General features: G+C 40.5%; 1 protein-coding gene across 1 annotated transcript; it reads left to right on the top strand.

Annotated features, from left to right (window-relative positions):
• Window positions 1–338: 338 nt before the first annotated feature.
• LOC104391844 (granulocyte-macrophage colony-stimulating factor receptor subunit alpha-like) lies at window positions 339–10,710 on the top strand. The gene is given in 12 exon segments (XM_010001189.1): window positions 339–426; window positions 601–666; window positions 669–724; window positions 1,798–1,918; window positions 3,571–3,700; window positions 3,792–3,970; window positions 4,391–4,530; window positions 7,910–7,942; window positions 8,497–8,626; window positions 9,234–9,324; window positions 9,952–10,030; window positions 10,675–10,710. Coding segments are annotated over 12 exon segments (1,149 nt in total).
• The last annotated feature ends 575 nt before the right edge of the window (window positions 10,711–11,285 follow it).

Here is an 11,285-nt window from a genome sequence, read left to right as displayed (position 1 = left end):
TACAACAGTGATCCCAAGTCATGGGCTCTGCACTGAATGCAGTGAATATATGTATCATAATGAGAGTCTGTGATCTGTATCTCAAAACATTGTGTTGTAATAGAGAGCAGTGAACCTACTCCTTTTGAAGAAGAGATGCCTGCCAGATATTCTGAAGCACACACACTGCTTGGCTTTTCTAAAGAATATTTTCTAGGGGTGAATTAGACAGCATCTTTAAGTCTTCCCATGAAAAGAAAGTGCAGCTTTGCAAAAACCAAAGTACACTTTGGCATCACTATTTTTATATTTTTTTTTTTCCCCTGAAGGTTTTGTTGACTCTTTCCAGAGAAGAAAAGATGTTTGATAGTCTTGGACTCATTTGCATGGTTTGGTGGTGTATGATGCTATTTCATTCCCTGCATGCTGCCATCCAGTGTATAGAGTGTAAGTATGGTTTTGCAGATATAATCTGAGAAATAGGGAATAATTCTTCATTTATCACAGAGATTTGCTATTAATCTGGAAATTGTCACCTTAAACCTGACAGATACTATCTTCCACATTCAACAAAAACAATAGCTTATCCTTGATGGACTTATTATCTAACATTTTCAGCAGAGGCACAAGAATCACATATTACAAATGTGAAAATGAATTGGGACAAAATGGAACTTTCCTGGGAGAGTTTTTTTCAAAGTACAAATGCACCTTCATGGGCAAGGACATGGAAGGACAGGAAGAGGTAAACTTGGGATTTCCAGAAATGAACTACTGCACCTTTTTCTTTACCTTTTACTGATTTCACTTACTTTGAAGAAATGAATCAGTTGCAGGTAAGGTCTGACCAGTGAATGTTTGCAGTTTACAGCTTGACCTGTCAGGGGCTGTGGAAAGCCATCACCAATACCAGGGTGCATTTGCTGCAGGAGGAGCATCCCATGCATAGTGGAGAACTGCAAGTCTGGCACCAAAGTGGGAAGGAGGCAATAGCCTGAATTGTACCTACATTGAATGATGAATAGAGATGTAGTTACTGAAAAAAAAAAAAAAAAAAAGGGGGCTGTGAGAGAGTAAGTGAGACTCAGAGTATTTAAAGAGGCAGAACAAGAGAACTTTAAAAAAAAAAAAAATTAATTCCCCAGACACCTCACTCGATTTTTATTAGCTCAGGTTCTTCATTTGTTTCCCAATAAACTGATCATATCTGTAGCCCAGGTTATATGATAAGACCACATTATTTAAAAAAAAAAAAAAAAAAGAAGTAGGAAACTTGACAGAGAAAGATGTCTTATTTAACCTAGCTAAGCACATGCCTTATTAAAAATATATATTACAAATATACATCACATCTTTATTGAAGATTGTAAATATAATGCCACAGACACCTTTCTTAATCCCTCAGGAGGTCAGACAAGGACTTGTAGTTTGCTTAGTCCTTTGATTAAATACCATTATTGTTCCCCTGTTACTTAATGATCATTTGTTATGTCACTGGTGTACTGTTTGCCTTCTCCGGTTGTTTCACACTAGCACAGCATCCAGCTCCTGAGCTGCAAACTTGTTGTGTAGTTATGATTTTGATCTCTCAGCTGTGTTGTACAAAACTCTCAAGTGGTAAAGGAGAGAGCTCTTGAGCCTGAAACACATACATACATGGATACATACATAGATACACATACGTACGTAAGTACATATATATATGCAAGATTTTTGCCACATAAATTGAGTTTCTTGACTTGCACTTCCATAGCCAGCATCATCTACCACCAACAGTGGAAAAACAGCAAAATAAAAGATCCCTATGTTCTTTTTCAGGTGAATAGTCCACTGTGCAGGTTTCCACTGGAACTATACCTGCCTCTGCACAAAGGAGTAGACTTTTCAATCGAAGTGCCAAACACAAACGTCTCAAAAAATTGCACCTTTATCCCTGGAGGTAATGTCTCTCATCTGGGTAAGGTTTTCTCCATTTGCAGTCTTTTAAAGATAAACAGGGCCTTAGAAAACAATTCCTTACACAGTAGGTAACTGCTTTATTTTCTGTTAGGAACACTGGGGGTTTTTTGCAGATCTGCTGAAATTACTTGCTCTGCAATGAATGTTTCCACAATTCTGCAAGAGTTGCATTACTACAAATGTATCAGTAACAGCACTATTCTCTTTCATCCTAGGGCTCCAAAATCTCACTAAATTTCAGTGGCTTAAGGGTGCATTCAAGTAACTGTTCTGGTTGCTAGAAATGAAGATGTTAGTGGCTATTTCATTACGAAAGGCTTTTCTGCTGGGCTGATGGCGAGTTTGTCAGAAGCCAGACCACAGAGCTAGGTAAAGCTGCAGCCTGGAGATCAGTGAAAACCAGAAAATGGTACTGTACCAGAAAATGGGAGGAGGAAATGCTGGTGATAAACAGCTGGGGGGGAGTGGAATGTAGCAATCTCCTCATCTGTCCCCAGTGTGCACTCCAACGTGCACATGCACACACACACACACACAGGCAGGTTCCCTCAGCTGTTGTGCACCCATTGAGCTGAGCCAATTGCTACAGAGGAGCCAGCCCCAAGTGTGAGTTAAAATGTGATTTAGGCAGATCCTAGGTTCATAACTCCAAATGAAGTTTTTGCAGTCCATTTTGCCCCTTCTTCTCAACTCAGGATTCACTAAAATTGTCCTGTCCTGAGTGCTCCTGCAGCTGTGCAAAACTGGGGCATTTCAGACTTGCCAGACATGATCAGAGCAGCAGATTGCTCATATCTGAGCAGAGAAATTACTACCTACTCATCTCTTCATGGGGTCTTGACTGAGGAAACACTCTCACAGTAACTCCCAAAACACAAGCCAGGACACAATGCCTCTTCAGATCTCTTCCTTTTGGTGTTCATCCCCACCTGGGCCCAGCATCCAAAAATGCAAGTTTCCCAGGGGACTCCCCCAGGTTTCCATCAGTGTGTCCTCAATACCGTGCACTGGAGGGGGATGGAGGAAGTAGTGGAGGAAGCCTCCACCCTTTTGCTGAAGTTATGGCATGCCACAGAAAGAAGCAGAAAATTGGCTGAAGGAGAAGAGAGAAGGAGTCTGAGCACATCTGCACAGCCCAGCCATGACAGAGATTCCAAAGAAATGAGATTCCCACTTCAATGTGCTCCAGAAAAGGAAGAGATCAAGTCAATGCAACACACATCAAGGTGGAAAGAACTAGCCAGAAGGCTATTTGATGAGAGGGCAGAAAAAACTCCCACTTTACTTTTAAAAGTCCCAGCTTTTTAAATATTGTGTGTAAACACTTCAGGACTGGATTCCAGGGTATTAATTACAAAAGGAGAAATCGTTCTCTCTGTAGTACCAAGAATGGCATTAAAAGGCAATGTGCCTTCCTTTACCTGTGGGAATGTTCTACCCACTCCCAGGTTTCATAGTTATGAGACAGTCAAAATAGGGTGAGAGTCCAGCATTCTCTCAACTGTCATTCACAACCCAAGCATTCATCAGCTGGAGTTGCAGGTTTCTATAATATCTCAGCATGTGCCAAGATCCTCCAGCCTGGAGCAGCCACACAATTTTTCCTCATCGTGGATATTCCTGTGTTTGCAGGCATGAATGGGTCGGCCATTGAAAATTTCTCCTGTGTGATTTATAATGTTTCCCTCATGAACTGCACTTGGCAGGCAGGCAGGGATGCTCCAGAAGACACCCAATACTTTCTCTACTGGCAGAACTCAAGGTAAGCAAGTCTGCTTGAGTCTAGGGAAGTCTGTATGCTCATTTGACACATCACACTGCCCATGTTTAACTGAAATACTTGCTAAATACAGACACGATGGTGATGCAGTGGAGTGTGAGCTTTACATGAAAGATGAAACTGGCAGAAACACAGGATGTAGATTTCAAAATGTGAAGATAGATACTGAAATAGCTTACTTCCTGGTGAATGGATCTAGCAAAGACTCCCTGATCCAGTTCTATGATGAGTACATTCAACTGTATGAAATTGGTAAGTCAATAATTTCTTTCAGCTTTATTTTCATTATTGCATGAGTAGTAGAGCACTTATCCCTGAGAAGGAACCAAGCACTCTGTGTCACCTAGAGCTGACAGTTGGTATGTGAATGTTTTTATTTTATATACTGCTTTATAAAATAAGGATGTGGGGAATTTTTACTGCTGAATTACACAAAATCCTTCAGACTATTTTTATATAAACTTTGGTTACTTCAGATGTCCAACAACAGAAGTGATATGTTGCCAAGTGTTGCTACTGTATTTTACTCCTGTTTAGCAGATAACATTTGTTAACATCAGCAGCACACAGTTGTACATCAGTGGCTTCAACTTCCCATGTATTTTGCTATGAACACATGACTCATAGCTGATCACTGACAATATCTACATTAATTATTTAATTTCTTTCCAGAAATACTCACTCCTCCATTAAATGTCACAGTCAATTGTACTAGAGACTCAGCGGGTTGCATAATTACATGGCAACCACCCCTCACAAGTCATGTGGAAAAAGCTAAGTGTTTCCAGTATGAAATTAACATACAAAATAAGGTAAAAAACATTTATTGCTTTGTATTTGGCACTGTACCTAAATCTACGCATATCTATAAGTCGCAAACTTCTGTTTCCTTAATTTATTAAATCCTCTCTCAGGCTGTGGTGTCCTCCTGCTCCAGCTCTGCTGGTCTCACATCCCACTGCCCATGACATGATTTCAAACTAATCAGAGGTGCAAAGCAGAAAAGCAGACTAGAGGAGGAAAGTGTTGTGATGGGTCTCTGTCCAAGGACTGGCAGAGCAGCTGATATGCTTTCTCTCTGTGAGCCCACCCCAGAAGAGATGATGGAGGGATGGCAGCCTGTGATCTGCAGCCAGGCCGCTGCACCCGTGGCAGCCTCCAGCCCAGCCCAGGGCCACTCATGCTCCTTCTGCTTCTCTGGCCACGTCAGCTTTCACCACCCTGACAGCATTTTGGATGTGCTGGGAAGTTCACAGCTGCCCCTCAATTTCCACACTGAAACTGGGACTGTATGAGTCTCTTCCCAGCCTTCACACCTCTCCTCCACCACACCATCTGCAGCCCTTCTGCAGCCTTCCCTCAGACACTGTCCTTCCTTCCCCTGGAGCCTGGCTGAATCGCTCTGCCCCCTGCCTGCCTACCCAAGAGCTGCCAAAACCTCCTTTTTGAAACCAGTACTTCAGGAGAGACACTCTTCTGAAAAAAATAGATACTCAGGGGAAAGTTCACACAGGTCCAGGGTGAACATCCACAATGGATGTGTTCACTTTTCAGTGAGTTATCCTCTGCTCTCTGTGCTGTCAGATGTGGTGTTACCAACCTGCTTCTGAGGTAGGTGACAAATGGCTTCCCTAAAGTGCTTCTTTATTTCCATTGGCTGCAAGAGAGGAACCTAAACTGGCTATCTCACATGTAAACATGTATGTGCCAAAAGCAAGCAGGGATTTCTCCGACGCTACAGGAAGAGCTGTAGGACAACGTACCACAGCAACCACAGAAAAAGGGCAGGACAACAGTATGGACTTTACCATAGCAGAGGTAGGTCTGGTTTCTGCCAACTATGATGGAGCACAGAAGCTGAGATGTCAAATCCTCCTCCACAAATCTCAGTGCCTAAAGGATCTGATTTTAACACTCTTAAGGACAAAGGGCAGGAACATTCTTTGAGCCCAGGAGTTTGACAAGGAGGCAAGAAATAGCACTCTTTCTCCCCAGTGCTGGGATACCTGCTTTACCATCCCATGATTTCCACACATGGATGATGTCTGTGCTGTGACAAATTAGTGCTCCCTCCCCACCCCCTTTCCCAGCCACAGCTTAGATACTTACACAGTGATGATTCCTCAGACACTTTTAACACAAGACCATTACAGGACAAAGCAGCTAAGGGTTAAACAAAAATATACAATTGAGATACACCCATACATCATTAAAACTCATTCAAAACAAGGCCTTCAGCTTGCAGGCTGTTTGGATTGTCTGGATTCTGTGTCTTGCACACATTAATAGTATCTATCTTGTTAGCTATTTCAAGAAGCAATTGCAGTACAGAGCTTCCCCACTGGCTGTTGCAATGACACAGTAAGATCTTGTGTGAAACACTTAGGATGTTTTATATAAAGACATAGATACCAACATACAACTAAAGCAATATTATCAACATGTTTATTTTAAATAAACACGTTACTTCTTCTTCCCCCTTGCCACAGACAGAATGGGTGTGGATCAGTAGACTCCTGCATTTGGGTGTGAAATTAATCTTACAGACTCAGACACCCTAATGTAGGTATATGTCAAGGAGCACAAACACCCCACAGCAGTCATTGCGTGTCTAGGCCTTCGTGCATCTAAGCAGGTGGCTCACTCTCCTTGGGGTGCTACAGATACTGGAGGTACCAAAGGTACTTCCATAGAGTTGGCAGATATAACTCAGGCCTTTCCGCAGCAGCCAGCAGAAGCAGGGCAGCTAAAATGGCACTGCACACCTAAAGCTTAAGGACATCATTTGCATCCTCTCCATTCACAGCATGGGCTGATGACTTCCAACATGTCCTAAGTTCACAGAATCACAGAATTGTCATGGCTGGAAAGGTCCTCTGAGATCACCGAGTCCAACCATCAACACAAAAATACCCAACCAAACAAAACACACACAATCCACCAAAAAAACACTCGCAAAAAAGCCCACAACCTTGGCCACTAGAGCATTCCCTGAAGTGTCACATCTACATGTTTCTTGAATACCTCCAAGGATGGTGACTCCACCACCTCCCTGGGCAGGCTGCTCCGCTGCCTGACCACTCTTTCGGTGAAGAAATTCTTCCTAATATCCAAGCTAAACCTCCTCTGCTGCAACTTCAGGCCATTTCCTTTGGTCCTGTTATTCACTTGAGAGGAAAGGCAGACACCCACCTCCCTACAACCTCCTTTCCTAAGGGCAGTGAGGTCTTCCCTTAGCCTCTCCTTCTTCAAACTAAAGATTCCCAGTTCCCTCAGCTGCTCCTTGTATGACTTGTTCTCCAGACTCTTCACCAGCTTGATAGGTCTCTTCTGCAAGCTGAAAGAGCTCAGCTGACAAAAAGTAATGGGGAAATACTAGTCTACTTCATAATGCAACATATGTGCCAGAGTGTATTTTCTGAAATGAGACATTCCTTCCAGTAACATCTGACTTTTCCATAATGGCAGCTATCCTTTTGACATTGCATGTGACAGATGTTTCCAGGACCTCAGTTTTTCAGCTTTCTGGGATCATGACTCCTGCATTTGGGTGTGAAATTAATCTTAGCTGCTGAAATCACTGCTGTTGATTTTCTTCACTCAGTTTTGAACCTATCCTTTTCTTAAAAATTTCAGGTTCTTTGATCCAGGTCAATGTTTGATTCTAGTTAATTACATTTTGACTGTATAGGATGTGTAAGTAGCTCTTCACAGTACTTTGGGGAAATTCCTGATTATGGATCACTTAGATGTCTAACAGAGATTTTGACTGGAAGGAGGGTAAATTTGCTGCTCACACCAATTTTCCTGTTCCATGTTCTCAAACTATTGTGAAATTGCAATTTCCAGATCCACTGTGTTTGGAGGATAATTTGATTGCTTGGGTAATTTGGATATACTTCTGCTGGATGAGAATGCACAGTGTAAATATGCCCTCAGAGGTAAAAACAGCTTCTCACAACCACTGGTATCACTCATGTTTCCTGCCTTTTCTAAAATTAAATAAGGTTTTGGCTTCCTCCATCTCAAGTGCTATATTCTAGGACATTACTGGAGCAGAATATCCAACTGACCATTCAATTTAAAACTACTTATGTCTTTATAAGCAAGAAAATGAGAACAAATGAGGGAGAAATATTGTAATCTTTGACAAGAAAATAATGAAAATGAATATTTGTCTTTGGTTTGCAGGATCAGCCCACAGAAGAGAAAAAGTATCCTTGTGTAAGTATTTTTGTCATATATAAATTTAAGCTTTTTCCCTCTTAAGCATATAAATACCATTATAAAAAAGACAGTTACTTCTAGAACTACATAGAACTATCAATGTGTCAACAAGAATTCAGCAAAGTATGTTCCTGGGCTATCTTTGGGTGTAAATTTAATACTTCTCTTTTGTATGGTGTAGTTTACACTAGGCAGAATTTTCCATGCATTTCACAAAACTTCAGACTTTCCATTTATTGCACGAATACATTTTGCTTAAAAAAAAATAAAAAATTGAAACATTCTCTTTCTCATATCCATTGGTGGAAAAATACCACTGTAGTTCAGGACAGATAGAGAGAACTCTGCAATCTTCAAAACCTGTGAAAGATAATACACACCATCAGTTTTCCCCTGACAAGTGAGTGCTCCCCTTGGCCTTGGAAGCATCTTAGGCTTGGCAAATTCCAGACTTTGTATAAGGTATCATGAGGCCAGATGATATGAAAACACAAATTGTATTAATATTTGCCAATGGGGTGAAATGCACAGTTTGATTGCTTTGATTTTAGGTAAGGAACAACACATATGAAATGCAAAGTTACAATGAGAAAAAAAAATACATCCTGAAAATCAGGGCACGTGGAAAAAGCTGTCTCTTAAGCTCAAACTGGGGGGAATGGAGTGAACCCATTGAGTTTGGTAAGTTGTGAAGTTGTGAAGTTGTGAAGTGGGAATGGAGTGAACCCATTGAGTTTGGTAAGACTGTGAAGTATTATTTCAGTACTTTTTTTTTTTTCTCAGTATTACCCTGTTTGTAAATTTTCCATGGGGAGGAGAAGCTCCAGTGCTATGGCAATGGAGGCTAAAACCAGCCTTTGATTCGTTGGGATTGTGAAGGCAGCAGTTCCTCAGATGCTGGGGCTACAGGAACAGGCTGGGATAGACTTAGTCTTGTCTTTGGTCCGAATATCATCCCCTTCCTTCCACAGCTTCCTTTTCACCCTTTCCTCAACACTCTTTTTATAGTTCCAACAGTTTTGCTCTGTTATTTGTTCTGTGACTCTGTTTCTTCTCCTTTTCTGGATTTTGTCAGTTTGTTGTTTTTTTTTTTTAATTCTCTAAATTTTAGATGTTTGAAATGGTTTTAAATGTGCTGAAGGTACCTGAACTTTTCATAAAGGTTCTGTATGAAGTCAAATCCTTCAGATTATTTTTAAAAAATGAGGTGAAATCTGCATTCATTACTGACAATCACAAAGGTGGCTTTTTTGCATGCTACGACCTTTCTCTCTCTTGAATGTTTCAGGTCAAGAGCAAGATTACTTTATTGTGATTTTATTTCTGATAGGCCTTGGAACAATCTCAGTGACACTGCTTCAATATTGTCTTTTCAAAAGGTAAATCAACCTTATTGATGTAGAAACTATCCATCCAGTATTATTTCTATGAAATAAATTTCTCCTGTATCCTACCTTGCCACCTACAAACTTAAGCAATTTGATTATTTATGCCACAGAATATTATTCCAGTGCTGTTGTGGATGCCACTCTGACATGTAAAATCACTACAGGTAAAAAAGGGGAAAGGATGTTCAAGTTAGTAAGGGACTGATTCCTCTAGGTCCTGCAATAACTCTTCTGTTCCTCATTTTAAGCATTAAACATTCATGTTGCATTGAAGCCATTAGCTTCACACAGTATCAGACAAGAGGAAATCAGGACAAATGAATGTGTCATTATTTTGAAAAACTCACATAGTGGTGGAAGAAAGTTCTGTCACGTGATTTATTGAAAGTCATTATTTACTCAAGTATTTCTTGTGATTCTCATTACTGAAGTGATAAGTATAATAGTAGTTACCCACCAATCTACACTCAAAACATTTTCCTTCTCACTTAGTGATTTGTAGAGCAATAGGCATTCAATCCTGAAAGTACTAAAACTTCATTAAGGTATAGCACAAAATGTTTTAAGTTATGTTAGCAGTATTTAAAATTTCTTCATCATTTCCTTTTGTACCCAAAGGTATTGCAGTTTCAAAAGCAATTCTTCCATTCCACAACCAAGAGACAAATTCAACATATCAACTGCTGAAGGTATCCAGGTATGCTTTCTTTCCAAATTAGACAAATTTATTGACTATAAAACATGATAGGCCAAAGACTAGAAGAAATGGCATATTAAGAGGAGAGTCAAATTTGGTCCATTAAAAACTAATTTGCTCTGTGATAAGTATGGTTTTGAGACTAGAAATGCTCTCAGCCACTGCCAAGACTAGTGATTATTCTGTATTTGCAGCTTTATTTTAAGACTAAAGTTATCACTTTTACTGAAACCAGTAATTTCTGCATGTACCAGTTTTGCTGGGTTGCTGTTCATCCTTTGAAAATGACCAAAGTGAGGAAGCATTTGCCATCAGCATTTTTAAATTCGAGTGACCATAATATAATGCAAATACATATTTTTGCAAGCCTGACCTACACTATGCAAAAACACTGGTGTACTGAATCACAAAAAGCAGGGCTGGAATGTCTCATCAGCTTACCCAGCTTTCCTTTCTGCTTCAGCAGAGGATTAGTTATGACAGTTTTGATGTCCTGTGCAGACTGTGTTCAACTAATATCCTGTAGCCTCCCCATGAAGGCTATTGTAATGCTTAATTATCCTTACTTTTAGAAACCTTTAATAGCCTCTTTTACTGCACTTAAAGTCCATTACTTCCTATCCTTATTCCTTTCCTGTTTACAGTATCTTACACACTTGCACATTGTCAACAGCACCTAAATCCTCCCATCATTCCCCACGTCAAAACAACCAAACTTCACCCCACTCATGTTTCTAATTTGTCTGTTTGAACAGTGGTTCGCAGAGTGCCTGCACAGTGACCCAATGCTTTGTAGCAGCTGGCTAAAGCAAAGCTGTACTTTAAGTCAACAAACCAGGTTAGCTGTTCATAGTCTATAATACTTCAGTGGGCAAAACCATCCTTTCAAAGAGGCTTTCAAAAATCCTCACAGATATTTTCTACCAATTCTTTTAAAAGAATCCTCTAAGCTATTACTGCTAATACTTTCCAGTTTTGGTAACTATATACCAGTGCGTTGTTGTTGACTTAGTTGTCTTTGGTCCTACCTACCTTTAACAGAAGGCAGGTAGCAATGTCACTTGGATGATTTTCCTTAAATAACTTAAGTCATAAGATATACAGGTTGTCTCATAGCTGCCTATCTTCCCATCTACAAGAAGGGCCAGAAGGAGCATCCAGGGAATGACAGATCTGTCATTCTGACCTCAGTGCTGGGGAAGGTTATGGAGCAGATCATATTGAGCGCTGTGATGCAGCACATGCAGGACAACCA

This window comes from Chaetura pelagica, unplaced genomic scaffold (genome assembly GCF_000747805.2).
Source record: "Chaetura pelagica isolate M959 unplaced genomic scaffold, ChaPel_1.0 scaffold266, whole genome shotgun sequence".
Taxonomy (NCBI): Eukaryota; Metazoa; Chordata; class Aves; order Apodiformes; family Apodidae; genus Chaetura; species Chaetura pelagica.
The sequence above is the reverse complement of the archived record's forward strand: the minus strand, read 5'-3'. Positions and strand labels throughout refer to the sequence as shown.